Source organism: Colletotrichum orchidophilum (assembly GCF_001831195.1).
Source record: "Colletotrichum orchidophilum strain IMI 309357 chromosome Unknown Scaffold_235.1, whole genome shotgun sequence".
In the NCBI taxonomy this organism is placed as follows: Eukaryota; Fungi; Ascomycota; class Sordariomycetes; order Glomerellales; family Glomerellaceae; genus Colletotrichum; species Colletotrichum orchidophilum.
In genome coordinates, this window is record NW_019173191.1 from 1 (window position 1) to 26,565 (window position 26,565).

At 54.7% G+C, this 26,565-nt stretch overlaps 7 protein-coding genes across 7 annotated transcripts; 2 read left to right on the forward strand and 5 right to left on the reverse strand.

Moving 5' to 3' along the window:
• Positions 1-6,676: 6,676 nt before the first annotated feature.
• Positions 6,677-7,716, reverse strand: CORC01_14069 (uncharacterized protein; the record flags this gene model as incomplete). Its single annotated transcript, XM_022625680.1, has 2 exons — positions 6,677-7,341; positions 7,476-7,716. 2 exons carry the CDS (start codon positions 7,714-7,716, stop codon positions 6,677-6,679), a joined length of 906 nt encoding a protein of 301 aa, XP_022467802.1.
• A 673-nt stretch (positions 7,717-8,389) lies between these two features.
• CORC01_14070 (isoleucyl-tRNA synthetase) lies at positions 8,390-11,373 on the forward strand (the record flags this gene model as incomplete). Its single annotated transcript, XM_022625681.1, has 3 exons — positions 8,390-8,439; positions 8,515-8,714; positions 8,774-11,373. 3 exons carry the CDS (start codon positions 8,390-8,392, stop codon positions 11,371-11,373), a joined length of 2,850 nt encoding a protein of 949 aa, XP_022467803.1.
• A 936-nt stretch (positions 11,374-12,309) lies between these two features.
• On the reverse strand, positions 12,310-14,126 carry CORC01_14071 (succinate-semialdehyde dehydrogenase; the record flags this gene model as incomplete). The annotated part of the gene is made up of 4 exons (XM_022625682.1): positions 12,310-13,324; positions 13,400-13,769; positions 13,840-13,930; positions 14,001-14,126. The coding sequence occupies 4 exons, from the start codon at positions 14,124-14,126 to the stop codon at positions 12,310-12,312; spliced, it is 1,602 nt and encodes a 533-aa protein (XP_022467804.1).
• A 1,262-nt stretch (positions 14,127-15,388) lies between these two features.
• On the forward strand, positions 15,389-17,240 carry CORC01_14072 (beta-glucuronidase; the record flags this gene model as incomplete). Its single annotated transcript, XM_022625683.1, has 3 exons — positions 15,389-15,626; positions 15,691-16,601; positions 16,668-17,240. The coding sequence occupies 3 exons, from the start codon at positions 15,389-15,391 to the stop codon at positions 17,238-17,240; spliced, it is 1,722 nt and encodes a 573-aa protein (XP_022467805.1).
• Positions 17,241-17,436: 196 nt separating this feature from the next.
• CORC01_14073 (haloacid dehalogenase, type II) lies at positions 17,437-18,240 on the reverse strand (the record flags this gene model as incomplete). Its single annotated transcript, XM_022625684.1, has 1 exon — positions 17,437-18,240. The coding sequence occupies one exon, from the start codon at positions 18,238-18,240 to the stop codon at positions 17,437-17,439; it is 804 nt and encodes a 267-aa protein (XP_022467806.1).
• A 586-nt stretch (positions 18,241-18,826) lies between these two features.
• Positions 18,827-22,463, reverse strand: CORC01_14074 (kinesin motor domain-containing protein; the record flags this gene model as incomplete). Its single annotated transcript, XM_022625685.1, has 4 exons — positions 18,827-19,693; positions 19,752-20,204; positions 20,257-21,960; positions 22,011-22,463. The coding sequence occupies 4 exons, from the start codon at positions 22,461-22,463 to the stop codon at positions 18,827-18,829; spliced, it is 3,477 nt and encodes a 1,158-aa protein (XP_022467807.1).
• Positions 22,464-23,119: 656 nt separating this feature from the next.
• CORC01_14075 (acetyltransferase) lies at positions 23,120-23,796 on the reverse strand (the record flags this gene model as incomplete). Its single annotated transcript, XM_022625686.1, has 2 exons — positions 23,120-23,132; positions 23,192-23,796. 2 exons carry the CDS (start codon positions 23,794-23,796, stop codon positions 23,120-23,122), a joined length of 618 nt encoding a protein of 205 aa, XP_022467808.1.
• Positions 23,797-26,565: the final 2,769 nt, after the last annotated feature.

A 26,565-nucleotide genomic window follows, 5' to 3' on the forward strand; every position in this document is an offset into this window, starting at 1 on the left:
AAATTGGAGCACTCTTTGAATTTTTGGATTCTATTTTTTGCCTCCGGACCCAGCAGTCTGTTACCAACCAACATACGGATACAAAAAACCACAAGGTTGGTTGGTGTTCGTCTCGGTTCCGCACTTGCTGGGGGTAATGCGCGTGCGTCTAGTGCGAGAGCGGAAAGCTGCAGCACCTGTTTTTTTGTTTGCAGGGGATCCAACCAGTTTGTTACCAACACGAAAACTTTGAGATGGGTTTTCCCCCACATTAAAATATATGTTTAAAAAAAAAAAAAAAACGCCCCCGTCTTGTGGGAATAGCATCGTCATCTAGGCGTCCCCACGTACAATGTAATGCACGTCGTCGATCTTTCTCAGTCAGCAGACTCTTGCGTTGTAAGCTATTGTTGGGCACACCGGACGGATACCGACCGCACACCGACCGCCGGAACCCGGTCAAGGTTTCATCGTCTCGTATCTCCTGCGGAAAGAAACAAAAGGAAGAAGAAAAAAACCAAGAAAATTGATCATTACGAAAAGTTGCGTCTTTCAGACACCCCACTCCCCCCAAGGAAACAGACCGGAAAAGAAAGGAAAGGTCCTCCCCATCTGATAAAGTTGACTTTGAGCGTCATCCGTCATAGCCGTTACAGCCGTGCCACACACTCCTCCTCCTCCTCCTCCTCTGCTCCGTCCTGGCATCCTGCCGATGCAGCGTCGCATCGAACGCGTCCCCGTGACCGTTCCAAAGGGCCGGTACCAACCAAACGAAAAACTTGGGAGCCCTCTATTACACGACAGGCTGCAGCGTCCCGTCGTGACGGTGAAGCTGGCCTTGCTTGCTTGCCTGCCTGCAGCCACGAACGCGTCGTCATTTGTCCGTCCGCCCGGCGTGGGAGAGAGCGAAGGGGGGTGTCTCTCTAGGTGCTGGAGGTACCTATCCATCATCCATCCTCCCGTGATCACTGATAGTGCCCGCGTACGCACGTTTGCTTCTTTCCTGGAAACGCGCACCCTCTCTCTTTCTCTTGCGCCTTCTAGCAGGATCGTGTACTGCTACTATCGGAGGGCTAAAGTGCTTGCGTCCGCTAGTTTCGTAACCCATAGTTGCCCGGTTTAACCGCTGCTCTTCTCAGTGTGGTTCGGCTCAGGAACCGGGAGAGGCTTTTCGGTCAGGAACAAAGAGTCCGTGTGTCACCTGTCGGGCGCTTGGCTGCCAAGTTCGCTCCCGATCCAGGCAACATTCCACGATCATTGAGGCAAATGGACTCTTTCAATGTCTCTCTCTTGTTTCTAGCGCTGTCACCTTCTGTAGGTTCGGCTAGTAGCATCCATCGTGAACTCTTTCAGCAGAATCGGGGGAGCTTGACTCAGACGACGCAGTTGATGCTCCTCTTATTCGGCCGAGAACTCCGCATCATAGTAGTATTTTGGCCAAGGTTTGGGCCAGGTAGTGTAGGTAGCACGCTTTCTTCTCCACGACGGAAAGCATTTCCATCATCGGAACAAATGATTCCATCAGAAACCTTGTTTTTTTTATTTTTCGGCGCCGGTCTCTATAGCTTGGAAGCTCGGCACGTCGGTTGACTTCCCTGGTGCCCGCCGTCGGAACGGGAGCGCTCGATGACAAGGGTGACGGTATCAAACATGGTCACGATCTTACTTCTCCCGAGTCACAAGTCTCTCTCTCTCTCCATTCGCCCGACCGAGCACGCATACGCCGCTAGGTCGGGCTGCAGAGTGGAAACCGGGGATACGGGGCTTCATAATCGTTTGGCATGCCGGGACCAGGTGCAAACCACCTCCCTCATGACGGGCATGTTCGCAAGGCGTGTCAAGATCAGGCTTCTCCGGTTTCTCCAGACCTTTCTTACCGCATTCTTTGCCTGACGGTCCCTCACCTTAGATCAAGAGTCCTCGAGGGATCGGACGAGGAGCGTACGGTGGTCTCACCGGCTGAGACGGTGCCAAGATGTGGAAACGAACGGTAAAGAATGATTATCTGATGTGTGCTATTATTGTTCCTGGTTTGAGCCGCGTGATTTGACATTCATGAACGAACGGCGGGCCACTGCGGCGGACACAGCATTGCCTATTTTGTATGTTGCGAGGACAAAACATTGGCATTGTCTCAACGCCCTCAAAGTCATGCCCTCTGATTGAAGGTCTGTTCTCCGCGAGACAGGCTGACGAGGACCCAGAGCTGTCTGTCTGCGTTCACCGGCGACCTCCGCGATCGAGAATGTTCAGCTGATGCCTGATCTGGTGTGCATCTGGCGTAGGAATTGACAAGTCGTACCATGATCATATTGAGTCTGTGACGAGTCCGTTCAGGCGACGGGTATCAAAAAGACAAGAGGCACAGATGGTTCGAGTGGCTGAAGCGAAGCGCTTCATGCGAGTTGGTTGATTCTTCTGCCCAGAGACATGACCTGGAGCCTATCTGTACAACCTACTCTTGCTCGACTGGAAGCCCTGTCACAACCTGAAGACCGCAAAGATGACGAATCAATAGCGCCTTTGCCACCGCATTCCCCTGCTTGCCTCAGCTCTTCGAGCGGCATGAGGTGTAGGAGATCTCTCCCCAGCCAAAACGGATGGTCCAAATAGGTGGACGCCTCGTCCGTGCACGCCATTTCTGCAGGTCCCAGCATCTTCGGTTAGGGTGCGTGCAAAACATGGCGTTTTTAAAGTGTATGCCGTGTATCCTCGTTCAGAAACCTGCAGGAATGCCGCCGTCGGACTAATACCGCAAAGGAGAAACCTGGCATCAATATTCTGGGGGTTGAAGCCAGGTCAGACATGATAGAGTTGATGCTTGATAGTGTATCCGTAGGTAGTGCCACGGTCCACGGCATATGCAGGCCGACAGATTCCGTCATGTATTGGTTGCTGCGGCTGGCGCGTCGTACCCGTGGCTTTTGTTGCGATGGTGACATTATCGCCCGAGTTGAGGTAACTGATAAGATCCTGGTGCCATCAATGGTCACCCACCACCGGTGGTCTCGGGAAGCTGCTTCATCGGCCGAGTGACCGTCGCACCCATCTCACATCTCAGAAATCCCAGCCAGCCTGGCGTCCGTTTTGAATGCCCTCACACAGCCGCTCCGCCCCCAAGTGTACTCAGTACCCCGCGGGTCTTTCTTTGACGCTGTTGACGTGTCTCTCAATCTCGATATAGTCAGCTTAGGAGGCCAAGCCACACAGACTCGGCAGCCTCGGCATCGTCGCTTCTGTCCAGTGTCAAGAGAGGATCGTAGCCATTGCTTCGTTGTGTGACCAATGAGGATTCAGAGACGGCAGGCAATACATAGGCATCTGAAACATGCTCCCTCTCTCTCTCTCCTCTCTCGCTCCGCAAAGTCCGCAGTGACACGAGGTGCGACGCAAGCCCCCAAGTGTCCACCGTTTCCCCCCAATAATGATGATAAAGTGGCCCCCAAAGCTCGGGAAGCCAAAAGGCGCCCGCTGACTTGGGCTCAGTTCACCGTATTTCCCACGTGGTGTTGAGCAAGGGGGCCGGCTGACGAGCAACAACCACCCCTGACGATCACACCACACCTTCGATACTTCTGAACAGGGATCTCATCGAGCGAGCGAGCTGCGGACGCCCGGACCTCCAAGCTCGGGTGTGATGGGCAGTAGACGTGTACGAATACAGGTAGCTCGCGAACCAAGACACGCACAGTCGAAGCCTGGTTGATGTTGGGCCAGCACAGCCCATCGCATGGTCAGCTGAGCTTTGCTGGTCGTGCTGCTGGTGTCGCTTCTTCGTAGTAGTTCCAATAGAACAGCTTTCCCGTTCCCAACATGAAAGATTAACGACCGCTACTGCAGGTACAAGGGGAAAATAGGCGGCGCTTTCTGGGAGGGCCTCGTCAATACGCTGTAGGACTGTAGGCTAATCTAATCGCTTTGGCTTCTCTCGCTTCCCGATACATCTCCCTCGGCTCGGCCCCTTGAAGCTATTCCAATTTATCGTTGCCCGCAGCAAGGAACACGTACGGGGCTCAATGTGCCACACTTACCTGATGCGGTATTCCAACGGACGGAGGTCGCTGCGTCCATTCTCCGTGACGAGGACTTGGTCGCCTCCTCCTCTACCCCATACGATGCGGCCGTAGTCGCCGTCATGGTGGCCCACCTCCGCGACCTGCCGTAAACCCCCCCGCTGCCCTGAAAGTCCGTCGGCCGAATCTGTCAAAAAGAGGTAACCCCGGGGAAGAAAGCATTCGTTAGGCCGGCTCTCGCTTTTGGAGGGTGCAAACCGTCGAGAAGGTTTCCCGTTCCCTAACTCCGGGTGATGATACCCTTGCGTCAAGGATGCCTCTGAGACGCGCAAACCCAGAACTCGGCTTGCATCAAAATGCCCGCACGTCCCGTTCAAACCCGTTCAAACGGTAGGCTGTACGGACTCCCAAGACAGTTTCGTCCGGTCCCTCGACAGAGGGCCGTCAATGTCATTCTGCGACTTCTGCTGCCCTATCCGTACGGGTAGCGAACATCAACCGCGCCGGCTTAGTGAGGGGATAAACGGTTGATCGGCCAGTAGGCAACTGCACCTTGACGCTTTGGGAGAAAGCTCAATCGCAAGGTTCAAGATTCCTCGGCCTCGTTCTCTGGTTCCGCCAATGGCCCGATAGAACGGATGTTATGCCATCACCGCTCCGACGATCGACCACACCCTCTTCCTGCCGACGATCCATGGCAGCGCGTGGTCAGGTGGACTCGAGGCTGGGGGTCGCAGTTCGACTGTGAGGATTTGCTGTGCCTCGCTGACACGACAAACTGCAATCGAATCTAACCTGTCAGCTTAGGCGGGGTAACTAGCAAAGATGCCCTCTTCTTATCGTTGCCGCATATGCAGTGCAGCGAGGGTGAAAGCTGCAAGGGCTTATCGTCATCCATGGAGTTTGTTCACGACAGCTGCCTTGCAAGCCGCTTCCGTTCTACTAGAGTTAGCTATCCGGTCGTACAGCGGCAAGGATCAGAGACAGCTATGCAGCCCGCTACACCGTCCAACTACTCCAAGAGTCCAATCATGTCGTCAGAGTCTCTCGCCAAATCGTCCGACCACGAGTCCGTGCTGGGCGGCTTAGACGGGAAGCTAGCGTGACTCTGCCTGTCAGTAAGCCGACAATGATTTGTGATCAGGCGAATCAACTAGGTTAGGCTGTCATTATCGTGACTCTTAGTCACTTTGTCTGTGAAGTTGAGGGTGTGCAGTAGCAATTCGACCGAGTCTCCTACGACCGTAATAATCGGCATCAAGGGTGGAGCTTCTCAACTTCACAGACGGACGTCTTTGGGTACTTGGTCGAGATGTATCTTTTCAATCTATGTGCTTGGTACGCAAATGAGATCAGCCTTCCATCGCGTGTTTGACAAGTTTGGCATCAATCTTGCTTATCTAGGAAACCACAGCAAGTAGCATCCTTGCTAAACTTTCCCGATTGAAAATTTGCCCCGTTTAGACTCGTGGTGGGTTGTATAGTAGAGAGTTGTATGTCACAGTCGCCTGCGCTTAAAGTAATGTGTCATGCGCTTGGAAACTACGGTGTCCTTGATCGTCTCTAGGTACGTACGGCTGCCTCGGCCGATGACTTGGAGCTTCGTTTCCGCGGCCACTGCTACACAGCCTCCTCGAATTTGAGGCTCAGGCCGGGGCTTCCTTCCACCTTTGAAGCTCCCGCCGGCGATTTCGTTACGATGATCACGATTGGGGAAATTATAGAAGCTGCATACTGCTGCCAAGAATGATCCCGCGACAGGCAAGAATAGGGGTCGTTCGGTAAGAGATCGTCGGTAAGAACAGAATATGAAATCTGCCCAAACGCCGGGCAATGTTAATGATTCCAGCAAGTCGAGAACTTTGCAAAGCTAGCGCGGCCTTGGCGTGACATCGAACCTGAGTCGTGACATCGTTTTCTCTCTATTGTCCGAAGCCGACAAGCTGGGCTGGCGTATGCCAACCAGCTTGGTTTCCAGCAAGCTCGTTTCACTTGTCGCAGGCCTAAGTAAGCATCGTTGACCGTGCACACCTTCAACAACTGTTGCCCATGGCTCATCTGGATCGCCACTTCGACACCACGCCGTATTGGAGCTATGGCAATCCGGGACTCTCCCGGTGGATGGAACGGCGTTTACAAGCGCGTTATAGTCCGCTGGGGAAACCGAACCATCCCTACAAGGCCCCGGGGCGGACTTTCCGCCGGTCCGAAGCTTGAGCGCAGGATGACCATGTCTTTCACCAGCTTTCATCAAGGCCTGGCCTGCAATAAATCCCAGTGACATATGTGGTGAGAATCATTCTTGAACGATTTCGCTTTCGTAACGGACACCGAGCGGATATTTCTCGAAACAGCTGCGTATTCTTGCCCCATACCCCAGGTCTCGATTTGTTGTGGTGAAAGTGTCCCATTAACGTTGCGCATGTATAGCACAGAGACTTGGCTAGTCTAGACACACGAAACAACGGGTGGATAATAGCGTGATTAACGGTCGGGGGTGGCCAAACTTTGAGAAGCGTCCCAATAAACGACAGGGAAGTCATAAGTTGGTCCGAAGTGAGCTGTCATCGTGTCATCGGTTATTTATGCCGGTGAGGAGCGTGAGCTCCCTCCATGATGCCCAGTGGTTCCCTTGACGTATTCAGCTCTGTAAGGCCGAGATATTCTTACTTAGCGGCTGCTTCTCATGACACGTCCTCCTCGGCGCCAGGGTTAGGCATCTGGGTTGAGCTGATCCAGTTCTCCATGCTGGCTTGGCCAGCAGGCTGCTTGGCACCCCCAGCGGCGGTCGAAACTGCTAATCTTAGACCTTGGCGCTTCTTGACGACGAGGCAGAGTACACGACCGTAGATAGCGAAACCTTCGTAGGAAACATCCATTGCCATCTTCTTCTTGTCGTCGCCGTCTTGCTCCAGGTCTGACTCAGTCTCTTGCTTCTTGATACGCTTATACGGCCGGGAAGCATCGTCGCCGGAGTCTATCTCAATCGCCGAAGCCTCTGCACCGGCATCATTGTCCGAGGGCACCTGATCCTCGGCGCCTTGATCATCGCGAGGTTCTCCGCGCTGTCTCTTTGATCGACGAGGCAGGCTTGTTTCATCGACAGCGGGGATGAGGGAAAGGCCGGCAGTGTCGTCTTCGGATTCACTTTCCTGCCGAATAGTCACCGTACCAGCGGCTCCTTCGGGCCCCGTTTCCAAGTCAATGGGTACGTCATTCGTTTCGTTTATGAGTTTGTTGGAGTTTGACTGCAACTTCCCGGGTGCCTTGTCGCGGAAGTGCTTATGCTTAGTGAGGAGCGAATGGCGTGTACTTGTCTCGGTCAAGAACATGGAGACTTCAAACTCGTCTAGCAGTGCCCATGATCAGCCAACTTTAGTCGCTTCGAGAAGGGGTCTAGACCGGGCTGATGACGACGGCGAGAGGTGGTTGGGTCGAGCGGGGTGGTGACAGTGAGTAAGGCTGCGAAACAGGATGACAAACCTTGAACGATGACATCCTTGACAGTCTTCTTTTTCGAGCTCTTCTTCTTTGCTCTTTCCCTCTCTTTTTCTTCACGCAGCTTTGGTAGCACCAAGGGGCGAACACTCTCGATGACCTTGGGTAGAATGGGATTCCGAGGATTGAGAAGCCAACTTTGTGCCAGTGCTGGATTATCGAGATAGATACGGCATTCGAGAACGGAGTACTTGGTGATCCTCAAGTATCGACGTATAGGCGCCATAGCTGATGTATTCACCAGGAGATACAGTTGCAGTGAGGCTCGAGTAGCATGAAATCAAACCTGGATCCGAGGTTGTATTTGGCTGAGACGTGAAAGGTAGGTTTCTGGAGAGGCGTGTGCCCGATGTGACGTGGTCGATTGGTGCAATAAGCGAAAGCAACATCGCCTGGCGAGCTTCCAGAAGAAAGTTTGCTTTATAGTTGATGTCGAAGAGGAGGGGTTGAGGATGGGATGAAGTAGGTAGCTGGATGGAAGCAGTTTGACTGCTCGATTGCACGTCGTGACGTCGGATGAGAGAGATCCCACCATGTCAATGTACCCTTTCCAGCTCTAAGTGCGTGCTGTTGCAGGTAAGCGAGGGACGTGTACTTCAGATGCCTAATCGGCAAGTGCCTCCAATACCTAAGGTACCTTACGGCCCTGCAGCAGTGGCGCCCGTGCAGTTGCTCTTGCGGGGCCACTGCACGACACTGAATGCGCCTGCTGCCAGTGACCTCAGGCAATTCGCAAGGATCCACTTTAATTTTCTCGGAATCGCGTCGCCCAGCTCCGGTGCCGCGTCCAAAGTTGAACCGCGGTCAATGAATCCTCATTCCGTGGCCGAACTTCAAAGTGCCGCAAAGCAGATCGACTCCCTATCCCTCACCTTCGCAGTGATGCTTACAAAGCGATCATGTCGAAGTCATGGGCATCGACATTGAGGTTACCTAAATCCACCTTTCCGTAAGCTTTTCCGGCTGCAGCCACCGCCGCCCCTCAGCTCCGTCCTCAGCTGACCCGTGTCCCGGACCGTCCTAGACCGCGCCCGCTCTCGCAATTTCGTGCCGAATATCTCCGCCGATCCGCCGACGACTTTTACAATTGGCAGTTATCCAATGATTCCAGACCCGAGTTCACTCTGCATGATGGCCCGCCATACGCAAATGGAGGCCTCCACGCTGGCCACGCCTTGAACAAGATTTTGAAAGACATGATCAACAGAGTCAAGGTCCAGCAAGGTCCGATATGGTTTCTTCTTCAGCGCTTTCCCTTTTGCCATCTAATGCCAATTTTGCAGGTTATCGCATACGCTACAGGCCGGGCTGGGATTGCCATGGCCTCCCCATCGAAATGAAGGCCGTTGGCACGTCAGGCGGCAAGGGCATGACCGCCGTAGAGATCCGAAAGGCTGCGAGGCAGCTAGCGTCCACTACCGTCCTGGAGCAGATGGAGGGTTTCCGCTCATACGGCGTCATGGGTGACTGGGATGCGCGGTGGACGACAATGGACCCCGACTTCGAGGTCAGGCAGCTGCGTTTGTTCAAGCAGATGGTACGGCGAGGCCTCATCTACCGCAAGAGCAAGCCCGTATACTGGTCGCCCTCATCGAGAACTGCTCTGGCTGAAGCCGAGCTGGAGTACAACGAGAATCACGTTTCAACGGCAGCTTACATCCGGTACCCAATTATTGGCGGCCCATCCCTGGACGGCTTTACTGGCCAGCTCTACGCCATCATTTGGACCACCACCCCCTGGACCCTGCCGGCGAACAAGGCCATTGCCATTCACGATGAATTGGACTACGCCATCGCCACCGCCAATGGAAGCGCGTATCTCACCGCGGTCAGCCGTCTTGAAGCTGTCAAGGCTCTCTTCCCCGAGCAGGAGCCTCGCGTCATCGTAGCATCCATCAAGGGCTCCGAACTGCTTGGCTTGCAATACAAGAATAGGCTGCAAGGGGCAAACTCTGTACCGCAGCCAATCATCCACGCAGATTTTGTGTCAGCAGACTCTGGAACAGGGCTCGTTCATATCGCTCCTGGCCATGGCTTCGAGGACTATGAGGCATGCGTTCAGCTCGGCATCGATGCCTTCGCGCCCATAGACGACGAGGGAAACTTCACCCATGAAGCTTTCCCAGATGCGCCCGAAAAGCTGACAGAAGCCTCCTCGATCCTCAAGGGCGGCAGCAAGGCCGTTCTCGCCCTGATCGAAGACGACGTTCTTGATGCGGCAAAGTACAAGCACAAATATCCCTATGACTGGCGGACGAAACAGCCCGTGGTCATACGGTCTACGGCTCAATGGTTCGCCGATGTTGGTAGCATCAAGGACGACGCTCTCAACGCCCTAAAGGACGTCAAGTTTGTGCCGTCTTCCGGGCACAACCGCCTTGAGAGCTTCGTTGTTGGCCGCAGTGAATGGTGTATCTCGCGCCAGCGTGCTTGGGGTGTCCCTATACCTGCTCTGTACGATGCCAATGGAGATGCTGTGGTGACGGAGGAATCCGTGGACCACATCATTTCGGTCATTCAGCAGCGTGGTATTGATGCCTGGTTCTCCGACGCCGCCGATGAACCTGCTTGGGTTGCGCCGTCTTTGAAAGGACGCTACCGACGTGGTACCGACACCATGGATGTCTGGTTCGATAGCGGAAGCAGCTGGACTGAGAGCAACGGCCAAGCAGACGTCTACCTTGAAGGATCTGATCAGCACCGCGGCTGGTTTCAGTCAAGCCTGCTTTCGTACGTGGCCGCGCAAAGGGCTGAGAGTGATGCGGCATCCCAAGCGCAGCCCAAGTCTCCGTTCAAGACTCTCATCACTCACGGCTTCACGCTAGACCATTCTGGCAAAAAGATGTCAAAGTCGATCGGGAACACCATTACACCCGACCAGATTATGGACGGCACCCTGCTGCCGCCGATCAAGGTCAGGGGCAAAGCCAAGGTAGCCAACGCTGGCCCAACCTATGAGGCCCTGGGTCCGGACGCTCTTCGTCTCTGGGCTGCCAGTTCAGAATATACCAAGGACGTCGCCATCGGTCAGGCAGTTCTCAAGTCCGTTCACACCGTGCTGGTCAAGTACCGAACAATCATCAAAATGTTGACCGGCTCGATGCACGAGTCGGCCAGAACCGCTCCCACGACGACTCTGGACTATATCGCGCTCATCCAGCTGAGAGACGTGATGGCGGAAGTTGAAAGGGCATTTGCGGCACACGAGTTCTACAAGGCCTTTAGTGCCTTGAACCGCTGGATCGCCAACGACCTCTCCGCCTTCTACCTCGAGGCTATGAAAGACCGCCTCTACTGCGGCGACGGCGGCGGCGTCCTGGAGCCAATCTTCCTCGGCTTCCTCCGCATGCTATCACCCATGACGCCCCTCTTGGTCGAGGAGGCGTGGGACCACCGCCCCGAGTACATGAAGGCCGACAGCACGATCCTTCATCCCCTGTATACCCCCTACGACGCAACCGTTCACAGTAGAGCACCCTCGCCCATTGGGGAGGCTTCCCTCCGCAAGGACCTTCCGGTCCTGATGTCTGTCCAGAATGCCGTCAAAGCGGCTCTCGAAAAGGGCCGCGCGGCCAAGGTCCTCGGGTCGTCGCTGCAGTCCTCTGTGATTGTGACGACTGAGGATCAAGCAGTCGCCGGCGTGATGAGCAAGTACAGAAAGGAGCTGGAGGCGATGTTCGTCGTGTCCTCGGTCGAAACCAACACGGGAGTACCCGGCCAGCCCGAGTGGCGTTACGACGAGGCGTTCGAGGTCAACGGCGCCAAGGGGACAGTCTCGGTGTTGCCGCCGAATGAGCACAAGTGCCCGCGTTGCTGGCGGTATATCGCGCCCAAGGAGGACGCTTTGTGCGGGCGTTGTGATGATGCTGTGGCAAGCTTGTAAGAATAGAAAGAAAGATGTATAAATGTACAACAACCAGCTCCAAATGAAATAAGGAAGATACCCTTTGCAGGAAGTTCCACCTATGCGGTCGGCTGTAGGAAATATCGTCCACGGTCTGTGAAAGTGCGGCAGGCCCACGCACATTTCCTGCTTCAATCTCGCTCGGGGTGAGGTTTCATGGGTGAAAGCCGAATTTTTTTTCCGACATGTCGTACAGCTTCCTAATGGCCTGCGTAACAACATGCTCCACGTTCAACTTGGACAGCATCAACAACAACCCTCAGTCTGTTTTCCCGTGCCACATTTTCCCCCTAACGATAATTTCGGGCAAATGCTTTAGGGCGAAGAGCGTAGCGTTCGACTCTGTGAGCATGAGCAAACACACGAGTGCCACTCAATTGTTGGAGAGCACTGGCTGGAGAAAGCAACATCCACACCGCTCTACCGGCGAGCAGCCGCCGGCGCGCCAGGACACGGCAGGGAAAACGCTCACCTTCGGGGACACAAGGGCTCCGACATCTCGCTGCCTGCAGCAAGCCAGCTTTGAGATGGATAGTGACCATTCCTGACGAGGGGGCCCTGTGTAGATGGCGTAGACAGATTGGAGAGCCGAGTTCTTCGAGCGGTAGAGGTGACAGGAGCGCCGTCGGAAGCAACCTCGGTTGCATGTTTGGCGTTCGGCACTGCAACGGAAGCCTTAGATAGCGCCTTCTACGCTGGTCCTCTTGGATGGAACGAGAAGCAGCAAGATTCTTCTCTTTCGTACAAGCAATAGGTCAATCACGAAACATGTAGAGAGGGAAGAAAGCCACTCAGGCAGGAAATGACTCAAGCAGATTTGAACAGTAGAATGCCAACTCCTATCCCAGGGTTACCCGCTAAAAATCAACATTTCTTTCGCAACATTTTATCAACCGTTGCTTCCTACCTCCCCCTTCACTTCTGAAGAGGCTGGCCCATGCCGCCGTACGTGACCATCTTGGTGACCTGGTATTCGGACACGCCGTACAGCGACCCCTCCCTCCCGAAGCCGGACTCTTTGACGCCACCAAACGGCGCGGCCGGGTCCGAGATGAGGCCCGTGTTAACGCCGACCATGCCGACCTCGAGGTGCTCCGCGACACGGTGCACGCGCTGCACGTCGCGCGAGAAAAAGTAGCCCGCCAGACCGACGTTGGTGGCGTTGGCCAGCCTGACGACCTCCTCTTCCGTCTCAAAGGAGAAGAGCCCCGCGACGGGGCCAAAGGTCTCCTCGCTCGACATTGCCATGTCCTTTGTCATGCCCGTGATGACGGTGGGCTCGTAAAAGTTGTGGCCGAGTTTGGAGATCTTGTTACCGCCAATGACAACCTTGCCGCCCTTCTTCTCGGCGTCGCGGACGTGGGCTTCAACTTTGTCGATGGCGCGGTCGTGGATGAGGGGCCCGTGGGTGATGCCGTCCTCGAAGCCGTTGCCGACCTTGAACTCTTCAACCTTTGCAGCGAATTTGCGCGCAAACTCGTCGTAGACGCCGCTCTGGATGTACAGCCTGTTGGCGCAGACGCACGTCTGGCCCGAGGAGCGGAATTTGGACGCAATGGCCCCAGCCACGGCGGCGTCAATGTCGGCGTCGTCAAAGACGATAAAGGGTGCGTTGCCGCCGAGCTCCATGGAGAGCTTCTTGAGGGTCCCCGAGCACTGCTTCATGAGGAGCTTGCCGACGTTGGTGGAGCCCGTAAAGGAGATCTTCTTGACGGTCGGGTTGGTGGTGAGGGCCTCGCCGACCTCGGGGGTGTTGTCGAGCGAGGTGACGACGTTGACGACGCCGGCGGGGATGCCGGCGCGGTGGCCTAGCTCGGCGATGGCGAGGGAGGTGAAGGGGGTTTCGCCGGGGGCTTTGCAGACTACCGTGCAGCCTGTTGCGAGGGCGGGGCCGATTTTGCGGGTGATCATTGCGGCGGGGAAGTTCCATCTGCAACGATATGTAAGTCTTGGTGAACGATTCCTCTAAAGAACACGAACGCGAGAGAGGGGGTAGGGGGCATACGGGGTGATGAGACCGCAAACGCCAACGGGTTCCTTGATGGTCCAGACGCGGTTCCCAGGGACGGAGGAGGGGATGGTATCGCCGTATATACGCGGCGCCTCCTCGCTGAACCACTCGAAAAAGTTGGCCGCGTAGGTGACCTCGCCCTTGGCGTCAGCGACGGGCTTGCCGTTCTCCCAGGTGATGAGGGTGGTCAGGTCCTCTGCGTTCTCCATCATGAGGTCGTACCACTTGCGCAGCAGCTTGGAGCGCTCGCGGCCCGTCTTGGTGCGGAAGGTTTCAAAGGCAGCGGCAGCGGCGGCGATGGCGGCGTCCGTGTCGGCTCCGGAGAATTCGGGGCATGATGCGATTTTTGTGCCGGTGGCGGGGTCTGTTGCGGTGGTTAGTCGGATTTACCAATATCGTCACCAACGGGTTGAAGACTGTGGAGGTGAATTTACCGGCCACATCAAAGGTCTTGCCTGACTTGGCCTTTACCCATTCACCGTTGACGTAGCAGACATCCTGCTTCAGGAGTGACGGGTCTTTGAGCTATGCGAATCAGGAGTGAGTTTAATATGAGATGAGCGGCTACGAATGAGATATTGCGAGCAGTATGTACCTTGGGAACCATGGTGGAAGCGGCTCTGAGAGTGAATGGGATATATGAGGTCCGAACAGATCGACATATGGTTCTCGGTACGAATCGTGACGCCGGGGCGACTGCTTTCTGTAATGCAATGGGCATGGTGACGGGTCGGAGGGGAAGAAACGAAGCTCTTGGCTCGTCGATGCTAAAAAGATGTGGAAATGCGGGGAGCCGTCTGGTCTGGTCCTCCTAGAATGGGGAATTAAGCTTCAAGCTCGGGGTCCTGGATGCGCTCAAACACTCCCTTGGTGACCGAAAGACCTCTGGGATTGCAACTGAGGGTGTGCGGTTCGGCGCCGGGATAGGTTGTGAGAATTACGGTCCGCAACGGCAGTTAATGGTATATAGATGCTTATCCAATTGAAGCGACAACGGAGACGGGCGAGAGAGTGATAGAGTGCCAGAGTGCCCGAGGCCCGGGTGACGTTCGATGACGTCCACCCCACTTTCCCAACCGGCCCGGTTGGGATTACCGTACCTTGAGTACCTGGACCGGCACGGCGTAGTTGTAGTGGGGCATGTTAAGACGATGCACTTCGCCAAGGCGGAGTTGCTAACAGATAACAAGAGCGCAGCGAAGCGAAGAGCTCGAGGGAATAAGGTACCTACCTACCTTTGATCCCGACTCGAGCTGTTCCTGGGTAAGGTGTCTGTAGACGGGCAACTCCACTGGAGAGCGAGCTATGGCTGAGCTCCCTTCATTTTGATACCCCATCTTTAGTGGACTCTCTCTGGCTATGATGGCCAATTGACAACGATACAGGGCATAGAATGAAACCGAGCAATTACTTGCAAAGCTTGAAAAGCTTGCGCACGTTCCAGCCGTTCATCGCATATTCTCTTGAACTTGAGTTGGAAAGAATAGAAAGCTCATCTGCCTATTAGCTTGATTCCACATGCGAGCTGAGTTTGTCTTGTCATTGGTTAAACTCCAAAACATCACCAGCATCGGGCGAGCCTCGCTTCGTGTTCATTCATATGCGTGGGATTGAAAGACGCTTCCCGTTTAGTCGGCAACAACCTTGGCACACGAACCAGCGCAGGCCAATCCTTCAACGCAGTTCCCCCGCGTACAGGTATCCGTCGCCTCAGCGTTGATCTCGCCCATTCTGACAGCTTAAGCGACCTGCATGCCGTCATGTTCGTATGCCGCCTGCCATACCAAGTCATCGTTCTTTCTCGCCTTGATTCTTCCTCCTTGCCTTCAGCTGGCAGCTGCAAAAGCCGCCCCCGCGATAATGTCAGAAAATGATCAACTATAATCCCCACAACGGCGCCGTTGCCCACACATGCGGTGAAGCTTATTCTCACTTCATCCCCTCTCCCATCGTCCCCGCTAGCAATCCCCTCCTGCCGCCATCATGTCGTCCGTCATCAGGTCCGTAGGCTCGGTCCTGGGCGACGAGCTTGACTGCTTGTTCTCTGCCTTCTCGCCTTGGTTCTACGCCCTCAAGTTCAACGCCGGTCTCCTCGAAACCGCTGCACTGATAGCGATAGGTGCCATCAATGTCACCGTCCCCGGACCTCAAGAGGGGAGTCCCGTCTTTGATGCCTTTGTGAGCTACTCGCTCGAGTTTGCCTTCTTCCCAGACTTTGCTGGTACGTACTTCTTTTCCGAAAGAGACCCAGGCAAGTATCACGGCACGCATCCTGACTTGGCTAGGAAACGCCTCGGCGCCAAACAGGTTCTCGGACAACCTGCTCGCGAACCTGGGTGACCTACAAGGCGTCCGCCCGTTCATTCGGGTCGGAGGAAACACCCAAGACTACGCCCTCTACGACGAATCCCTCCCCTACGCCGTGAACGGCACATATGACCTCGCCAGGTCCAGGGACTACCCCACAACCATCCACATCGGCCCTTCATTCTTCGAGTCGTACGGTACTTTACCCGACACCAAATTCACCCACGGCTTCAACCTCGGCCTGGGCGGCAACCGCTCAGAAGGGTGGGAGACCCTCAAAGCCACCGTGCCCTTGGCCTGCAAGGCCATCGGTAAAGACAACCTCGACGTCTGGGAGTACGGCAATGAGCCGGATCTCTTCTCCACCTCGGCGCAGGGTCCCGTCCGGCCGTCGTCCTGGAACGAGAAAGTCTACGTAGAGCAGTGGCTCAACGTCACCCGCGAGATCGCCGCCATCCTCGCGGAAGCGTGCCCCGATTTCCCCAAGCCAGTCTTCATGGCGCCCTCCAACGCGGGCACCGCGAACCGCCTCCGCGCTCCGGCGCAGTGGGCCGCCGGCCTAGACGCTGACGACAACGTCGCGCTCTTCTCGACACACAACTACATCAGCGGCGCCGAGAGCCCCGGGGTCACGCTCCAGGGTACGCTGATGAATCACACCCGCACCGTCCAGTCCGTTCAGGCGCACGTGAGGGAGTACGCCACCATCACGGGGCGTTTCGACGACGTCCCGCCGCTCATCTACGGGGAGCACAATTCCCTGTACAACCAGGGCAAGCCGGGATTGTCAAACTCCTTTGGCGCCGCGCTCTGGGGTGTCGACTTTAATCTCTATGCGGCTTCGCAGGGAATTAAACGTGTTCACATGCACATGGGGACCGACTATCGAGTGAGACCATCCTTATCTCCCCCCCTGGGCTCCCATCTCCACGGGTTCATGCTAACAGTCACACAGTATCAAAGCTGGCAGCCCATCCACACAGACAAGACGGCTCTCGGCACAAAGGCACCATATTACGGCAACGTCGCCATTGCGGCCTTCCTCGCTCCATCCAAGGCCTACCCCTCGTCCGCAGTCTCCGTTGCGCACATCCCCCTCCCGGACAACAACGACGGGCAAGCATCCGCCTACGCAGCCTACCACGGCGACACCCTCGCCCGCATCCTCGTCATCAACCTCCGGGCCCACAACTCGACCGTGAACGGCACAGGCACAACACCAGACCCGGTGAGACCCCGACCCCGCGGCGCAAAGACGTACAGCTTCGACGTGTCGTCTTGGCCAGCCGGTCTCGCTGACGTGCGGAGGCTCGCGGCGAATGGGAGTGATGCCATTTCGGGGATCACGTGGGACGGGTGGAGCTATAACTACGAGCTTGAGGGGGGGAAGCCCGTGAGGCTGGGGAATGTCACCGCTGGGGAGACGGCGCTGGTAATCAGGGGCAGGGTGACTGTTGCCGTACCAGACAGCGAGGCTGTTGTTGTTAGTCCCGTTTTGGGGTGTGTGAAGGGGAAGAAGAGGTTGTGAAGCCTGCTCATGTTGATGTCGTTAATATCATAGTAAATTGATTTACATCCTCTAATTCGATCATGACACATCCATTACTATCTGTTCCCACTAGCCGGATTGCTTCGGCTAGGTAGATCCCCAAACCACCACTAAATCAAAGAATATCCCAAGAGAAACGATCCAACAAACCAAAATCATCACATATAGACAAAACTCATCCTTTAAGCGATCCAAACTGCCTCTCAACCTCCTTCGCAAACTCCCCAATCGTATCAAACCGCCACTCAAACCCAACCTGCCCCCTCAACCCCTCCAAATCCCCGCCAACCCCTTCCCCGCCCTTGACATCTCCACCCCTCGAGATCCAGACGCTCCTCAAGCCCAGCCGTTTCGCAGGAACATGATCGGCCGTCAGACTCCTCGCAACATGCAACAACCCTCCTTCCGCAGCATCCCACTCCACGCCCAACTCCTCTCGAACGTGCTCAAACAGGTACGCGAAATTCGCGTCGGCGGGTTTATAGCTACCAATCTGCTCGGCGGTATACACGGCGTCCAACGCCACCGGTGCCAGCAGGGAAACCGACCGGCGGATATTCGCCTCGTCAATGTTGGAGAGGAGAATGAGCTTGTAATGCTTCTGGAGGACCGCCAGCCCGGCGACGGTATCCGCAAACGGCGCCCACGTGCCCGGTAGCGCCCCGAACGCGCTGGCCTCCTGCGCAGAGACGGAGACGCCTACCTCGGAGGCCAGGGTGGAGAAGGTGCGCGCGAGGTTCAGGTCGTAGCGCAGGTGCGGTTCCGTGACTTCGAGGGCGGCTGAGAGTTCGTCGAAGCGCTTTGTCAAGGCTGCTGATGGGTCATGGCTGCTGATGTCGTTGAGTTGTTGGGAGGAAGTGGGCGGCAGGCGGGCGATGATGGGCTGCAGTCCCTCACGGAGACCGGATTCCCAGTCTACGAGGGTGCCGTAGCAGTCAAAGGAGAGGGCTTTGAACTTGGTCAGGTCTGGATACGACATTGTGGGCCGAGATGTGCAGATTTACAAGGGGAAGCAGGGGAAGTTCTTCTTGTGTCCTGGGACAAAAGTTCGTCAGTGAACGGAAATAGGTAGGTTAATGCAGAGAGAGGAAGAGAATGTTTGCAACAGAAACAAAAAGGTTGCCAGACTAGCATTTTATAGCATTGTCGGGGAAGGCGGCACATCCTTAAGGGCGTGGATGACGAGCGGGGGGGATCGCCATTGAGCTACACTCATTGCCCTCCCAAAGCTACTTTACGTATCGACATTTCTGGCCTTCTTTTCCCGTTTGGGTCTTACGCATAAAAATTGAACGTTGCAAGCTCGGGGCGTTTGGTCAACAATGGATGAGATGAAGAACAAGAACATAAAAATGTGGAATTAAACCGTCCGCAAAAGAAGTCATGGGTATCAACAATACCAGTAAGCCTGCCTACACGCCATAATCCTACCAATCCAACCTCAAACCCCCAAACCCCATAATCGCCATTTGTACAATTCAACCAGTACATGAGTAGTCTGTTAATTCCATCAACACCCGTCTTTTCTCCAATAATCCACGCGCCACGCTCCTCGCTTCAACCCGCTAATTCAATCGCGGGCTCTTCCTTCGAGGTCCCAAGCTCGACGAGAATGACGAGGGGGGCACGTTCTCCCGCCCCTCAATGGGTAGCAGACTGGTGTGCTTGCGACCCTTCTGCACAGGCCGTGTCGAGGTACGCTTGCTAAAGAGCAGCGGGGCAGTGTTCTCGTTGATGGACATCATGCTCGTGGAGGGGTCGAAGCCGTGGTTACCGGTCGTGTTGGGGTTCACTTCGCGAAGGCTCATGTTAAAGGGGGGCATTTCCGAAATCATGCTAAGGGCCGACATACGGGTCGACGTGCGCGCCGGAGGTGAGCGAGACATGTCGGTTTCCAAGTCCGAGAAGACCATGGCATCAGCCGCAGGCTTGCTGGGAGTGGCTGATTCACTGAGCTCGGCGAGAAGAGCATCGTGTGCTTCCGTCCGGGGAAGGTCGGTCGGGTACTGGTACTGGACCTTCATGGGCGTCTCTCCTGTCGGGCGGTACTCCTGGATGGTTGTGGTTTCAATATCCTCGCGGAGCGCAGTCAATGGCTTCGACAATTGCTGGGTCAACGGATCCAGACCCTGCTGCATCTCCTCAGTCTCGGTGTCCATCTCCTCCCCAAGGTCCTTGACACGGTCAAAGGTGGTCTTGAAGTGGCTCGAGATGTTGTCGAAAGACGTCTCCACAGTGGATGACAGGCCTTGCATGGACTCGTTGTGGCGTTCGTGGTGAGAGGCGTTCTCAGAACGAGCGCGCGTGACAAAGTCGTCCAATGCCTCCATTTGAACGTCGAGATCCTTCAATTGCTCGTCCACGACGCGAACGGTCTCTGCGTGTACTGACTTCGTAGTCGCTTGGATTGCGGTGCTGTGTTCCTCGGCGACCTAGCAATTGGTTAGCACCTTTCTCAGCTACACAAAGCAGGGAGTTTGTTCCACTTACGTTCCAGTCATCCTTCAATTTCTTCTTCATCGCGTCGCGGGACTTGGCCACATCACCAAGGAAGTGGCCCTCCTTGGCATCCCATGCGACCATGTCCTCAGAATACTGAGTCACAGTATCTTGCAGGGTCACATTCGTGGCCAAGACGCTCTTTTGCAGCTGCGCAGACTTCTCGGCCAGGCGAGTCTCTTGGGTCGTTGCCTGAACATTGATGAGAGATGCGATCTGAGTCAGCAGATTTTGTCGGTCCTGTGCCGCTTGCTTTCTCTCCTCATCCAACACTCGCTGCATCTGAGCCGAGGTGTTCTCATTCTCCTCGATAACGTTGTTGGTTGCGTTCTCGAGCTGTTGTCTGAGTCTATCGGATTCACTTCGCTGTTCTGAGATGTGCTTCACGAGTTCCTCAAACATGCCCTTGAACTCTTTACCAAGGGAGCTATACGAAGTGTGCAACTGCGGATAGATTAGCTCTGTTCATGGGCCAAGGAAAGTTGAGACTTCTTACCTGGTTGTGGAAAGTGTCAAGCTCGCCCAGGACATCTGCAGCAATGCGTTCAGCGGCACCGGCAATAGCCTGAAGACTCTCTCCAACTTGCTGCTTAACGGTGTCGCGCACAACCTTGATCTCCTCGAGAACGTCGTCCATCTCATCCTTGGACTTCTCCTTCTGTTCCAGGAGCTCCTTTCTCGATTCGGCAAAGGACTCCAGTTGTTCGTCGAGGAACTGTTGGGTAGAAGACAGCTTCTTCAACTCTTCATTGACAAAAGAGTTCATGCGCTCAGAAATGCCCGAGATGTTTTGCCGTTGCTTATCCTGGAAACTCTGTACTCGCTGCTCCACCAGATTCGTCACTTCGGAAACTTCGGCTTGTGCTGTGCCCCATGCGCTTCGGTTGATGGATTGGAGGTCCGATTTTCGCTTGTTCTTCGCTCTGAGACCATCCACGTCGTGGACGGTCTTTTGCAGGGTCGCAATAAGCTCTCCGCCGACCTCAGCAAGCTTCTCCTCGGTTTCCTGATGAGCTTTGCGGAGGTGAGTCTCCTCCGCGAGGCTCCTTCTTGTGGCTTTGAGAACAACCTCAGTTTGTTCGAGAACGCCCTGAGTCTCATCAAGCTCGGCCTTGGTGCTCTCGTGATCTTTCCGCAGGCCCATGAAGTTAGAGGTCAGAGCGAAGAGCTCCTGGACCTTGTTCTTCAGGTTGCCTTCGAGGGTCTCCATCTTGGCTGCCTGTTCCTCCATGACGATGCGTCGTGATTCGCTCTGCGCCGTCATTTCCTCGTAGCTTTCGTTGGAAAGATAAACACCGTTGCGCTGTCGGGTCGTAATCAGCTCGCTTTTGAGCCTTTCAATCTCTGTTGCAAAGTCCCTCAGAAGCATCCTCTTGTTGATCATAGCGTTGACCTGCGGCTTGTTGCGAATGTTCTTGGCTCGGAACGCATAGTCGAGTGTCGAGATTGTCTCTTCCAGGTTGCTCTTGGCAGGCGAAATGGTGGCAATGATACATGTCTTTGTCTGTCCACCCAGGGAGTCTTGGAGAAGTCTGGTGAGCTTCGACTCTCTGTAAGGGATATGCTGGCCCTTATCAACCAAGGCGTTGATGACTCGGCCGAGCGTCAAAAGACTCTTGTTGATCAAGCCCGCCTCGGCAGCTCGCTTATTCTCCGCCCCGGATCGCTGGATGTTCTCACTGCCGGCCAAATCGACCAAGTTGAGCTTTCCAGCGCTAACATAGTCATCACTACCATCCTCGCCCTTCTTGCGGACGTAGGCGGTAACGGTGAAGACCGTATGACTTCGAGAACTGAGATCGTTGCACTTTGTCGCCGCGACCTGGCGCTTCAAGCTTCCATCCTGAAGAACCTTGATACCTTCGCCGGCGTTTCTGATGTGTCTCTCTTCCATACCCTGCACCACTGTCGTCGCGTGCCTTCTTGATGTGTCGTCAAAGATCTTCAGCTTGGGGCCATCCTCGACGGCGATCAGGTCGCGCAGTTCTTCGTTGTAGAGTTCGATAAATGAACACTTGACGCAGCTTTCGGTGTCGTCAACTTCGAGTTTGTTGAACAGCGCATGAAGAGCTCGGGGGATAATGCCGGCGCCGTCAGAGAGAAGACCGAGGGTCTCTGTCATGTCACCTGACATGGTGTAGGTCTTGCCAGTACCGGTCTGGCCGTAGGCGAAGATTGTGCAGTTGAAGCCAGCGAGCATCTGCGTTTTGTTAGCCAAGCACCAGAAGCTAGCTCCCTTGCGAGACGTACCTCATCCAAAATGGGCTTGACAGTATCATCAAAGACCATGGTCTGGTCAGCCGCGGCGGAGAAGACGCGGTCAAAGTTATATGTCTTGTTGCTCAGCGCATTGGGGCCGAGCTTGAGCTCGACGTCCTTGCCCTTGACGCCATCAGCCTGAACGACAACAGCGCTGTTCTCCTTGACTTCGCGGTCGTTGCGGCCTCTGCATCGAACGACGACGTTGATGTTGGTCTCCTGGCCCGGCGCATCAAAGTCGTATTCGCGCTCCTTACGCTTCGTCGCGTTGGTGGCGACCGAGGCGACAGACTCGGCAGGCGAGGCGGGACGCTGGCTTTGTGATGGACCATGCTGGTATCGCAAATTTGAGGTCCGCGTTCCCGGTCGCACGCTCGAGCGAGCCGCGGCGCCGGTGCGCAGATTCGACGAGGCCGTCCTCGTCAGCTCCCGTCTGGAGCTCATGATTGGGGAGGTATTTCGAGTGTGGTCGATTGGCGGTGGTAGGATAAAAGGCTGATAACAGAAATGTGAAATCCAAAAGAACAGAAGGCAGCCCGCCGGAGAAACGTAGAGGCCGTTGCGTGTTGGATGATGTGAAGTTAAAGCCGGTAAAAGTGGTGGCAGTCGGCAGGATATCGTGTTGACAATTGCCAGGGTTAGTAAATACAAGATGCGCGCTAAGTGGGGGCAAGCTCTGTGGTTGGTGTGCGGAGACTGCCGTCACCGGGGCAACCGCCCCACTAGCCCATCTGCACACCGTTGTCTCCTTCTTTGGGGTCTGTTTTGGTCCCATTCCTCACCGAATCCGGGACATTCACCGAGAGAGACAGAGACATCATCCCACAACGTGATTCTTAGATTAAGTATATGGCACACTGCCTTCCCTTACTTTTAATTCGGGGTTGAGTTTCAGCCAACAAACCACGGGAACAGCTTATCAATCAGTATATTGCTGTAGGTGGAAGCCGCCGAAGGACTTCAATTTCTGAAATAGTGAATATGCCTGTTCATCCCCTTTGGCCATCAATCGTCGGTAAATCCAGACGTAGAAGCGTGCCGGGCCAAGTTGTTCCATTGGAACGCATCATGCTGAAGTCGTCGACGGCAACGAACCCCTGCTATTCATAGAACCTATTCCCTCATATTAGAAAACGATCATCTCATCTCACGCACGCATCCGATACACTCACCTAATCAGCTTCCTCTTGTTTCCAGCCCAAGCATCAACATACAGCACCTGCATACCCTCCTCAACCCCGTACTCCTTAACCCGCCGGATGAGCGCTTCTCCAACTCCCTTGCGATGATGCCCCGTTCTGTAGTCCGTGACCATGACATCAAGGTACACGAAATCATTCTTCCCCTCCAATGCGTCGCGAATGTTCTCCCGATCAAATTGCGCCTTCACATGGCCCGGAAGCCAATTCGTGCGAACGACAGCGGTGCCGACGGATAGATAGCGCTTCCCGTCGTCGGCAACCCTGTACCGGAGGCCTGGCTCCTCTTGCCCGGCATCGTGCGGGGCGATCGCCGACGGCGCCGAGGGCCCAACTTCGACCTCGGCGATAAAGACTCGCAAAGCGTCACCCTCACCGGTAGCCCGGTATCTCTCTGACGTCTCAACGTCATTGAGCGTCTCCTCAGTGAAGCCTTCTTTCTCGCTGAAGGGCTTTGAACCCCACATCTCGCCGCTGCCGAAGGCCGCGAGGGGCGCGAGGGTCGAGTCGAAGGCTTCCACGATGAAGGCCGCATCGTGGGGGACGAGTCCCCCATCCCTGATGTTGGTTTTAATCATTGATGGTGTGCCTCAGATGACTTTCAGAGCTGTTGGCGAAATGTGAAAGGTGAGAATGGCAACGTGGAAAAAGATTTACAGAAAGTCCCAACGAATATGCCCGAGTTATAGTCAGCATCGCCTGCATCATTGCCTTGTCGGCTCCGACATCACACGCGACCACAACTTGCAACTCGCGCTTTAAAGGCAGCAAAAACAACCTTACTATCAGTCCTTCGCCTTGTCCTTCGCCTTGGATAAGCCATGACATATGAGACAAACACCGGCTCCTATGAGCATATGCTACGCGAAGAGACAAAAATTGGTCTTCAATGCGGTCGGTACATCTAATGTCTCTGTCCATCATTTGCTTGATTGTACACTCACCACACTAAATCTAGGATTTTTCTACTTTTCTCCCCAGTTGTTCGAATCTTATTTCCGCCCAGCGGTGTTTATTTGACTAAGTAGGATGATATTTCTTCCACAAATGTTTGGTCGCAGGTATTATCATTGACAAAAGAATGTACCTAGCTTGCGATGTGCATCAGGACGATCAATCCTGCATGGCCACACTAGGTGGTAAGACATAATCTTGTCTCTTCGAGAAAGGATGATCTTTCACCCCTCGATGGTTTGAGATTCTCAGACTCCATGGAAGCTTGCTTACTGTAACAAGTGATCTAACCTAAGTATATAGAAATTCGAGCATACCGCAGTGCATGACGGGGCTACGCTAGAAGCGAAACACCAGGCCTATTTGTTACCTCTACATCCCGCATACGAATCAAATCTGTGTCTGTGGCTTTACCACTCTCTACGGAGAGCTTGCTTCTCCCAACCTCCGAAGGCCCCAGAGCTACAAATAGGCTACCCCGAGATCACAAATGTCCTAGACTCAAGAATGAGTGCAAATTCATGGGCCATAGTTGCTCAAGCCCGTTTCATCAAGGACTAAACCAGCGTCCGCCCAGGCTCGAACGCCTTCCACCGAGTGCCGGACTGCTTCATCGTAATCAAGCTGTCGCACGTTGCTCAAGAAGCCCTGTGGCCAGTAGTTGATGCGATGTAGATGAAGACGGCATGGCCGACTCACGCTGCTGGTGTCAGGGCTCAGAAGCTGCCCTCTGATCATTGTTGCACGATTGCGCGAGGTGGACCCTTTCGCCCGCGGTAGCTGCTCTCACAAACCGGATCAAACTTTGACATATCCTGGCGTGAAGAATGAGGCGAGTATTTTGTGGATAAAATTGCCTCGAGACAAGCTTCGACGGAAAGCCATTTGGAGTGGCCTGGAACTTTTCAATGAGGCTGCAATACTGTCATCCTTGGCTAATTGCTCAACTTTCTGCGCTAAGCAGTTGTTCTGAGGCAAGTCCAAGCCAGCTTTCGAAGTCTTGCAAGGCCGATGACCTTCATAATTCCGGAACAGTAGGGTAACTGAAGTTGGATTGGGTTGCTCCTGATAATCAACCGGATACAAGCGCTGATCCTGCAGGGCTCAAAGGCGCCTACGTTGGGCATGAACGCATCCTCCAAGTAAACTATGCCATATGGTTCTGGTTCCAATGGTTAGTATCGCAGAGGGCGAGTGAACTGCTCAAGCGACTTCTGAAGCAATATCTGTGCGTGATCGCACGGTTGGCACACTCATCGTCTTGAAACTGTGTGCTGACGCCGATGCCAATCTACAAGGGCCCATACTTCGAGCTGTAGGACGAAGAATGAGAGCAGCGACATTGGCGGACAGGCACGCATTTTATTGAAGATTCGAGTCAAGGACTGATTGTGGCACCGGCACCTCTGCCGTGGAAGCTGTCGATCTTGTTTGGCTAAGTCAGTGGAAATCTGTGCCAAAGGAAACTGACCAGAGGGTCCAAATACATCCGAGAATCCTTCGTATACCCTACCAGACAGATTGTCGCATGATCGACCTAGCTCAATGGACATGCGGAACTCGATGAATGGCAACATACCCCGGATCGGGAAGACCGCATTCGTTGCAAGTTCTGACGGACACCGCCTGAAGTGTCATGATCCAGAAGATGCATGGAAGCACTCAAATTACGGAAAATGCCACGAGGTCGAGCGACGGGATTCTTGCGGATCGTGCATGCTGGCCTCGTCTTTCCCATCGTGGGAGCCTGGTTTAACGCCGTTAGCTATGCTGCAGCATGCTTTTTTCGATCCGCGTGGTGGTGGTCGCTTGCCCACATTGAGTTGTCTGCCCGTATTTGCAACGTAAGCCCCAAGTGTGCACAGCTATTGTTCCCACCATCTTTCTCGCAGCGGATTCGTGGGATACTGTGATTTGGAGTGGGTTTCCTGAGAAAAGGTATCAACTAGCTTGCTAGTGGTTAACCATTTATCCTGGGATGGATGTGAAGAGTCAATAGACCGGCGAGGAAGCTGCTGCTGCCCATGGCTAGAGACTGTCATGCCTCAGAAAAGATTGTCAGGACTCGCGGAGCTTCAACGGGCTCCAGCTGTGATAACTATAGAGCAGCAGCAGCAGTACTAAAGATCGCCGGACGGAGCAAGGCCGACTCCCAAGGTTAGATCTGCTTAGAGAGGGGAAGCAAAGTCAATTGGGACGGAGAGCGAATCCGAAGACGAGGGACGAGTCCCGCGGCAAACCGATTATCGTGGCATAATTCCAGCGGTAGATGGAGATGAGGCGAAATTTGGGACAGCAACGCTCTGCGCTTGTGTTAATGTACTTAATTGACCTGAGCAGCACGATGGGTTCTCGGAAACGAGACAAGGCGAGGGTAAGCCAAGGCACTGCTT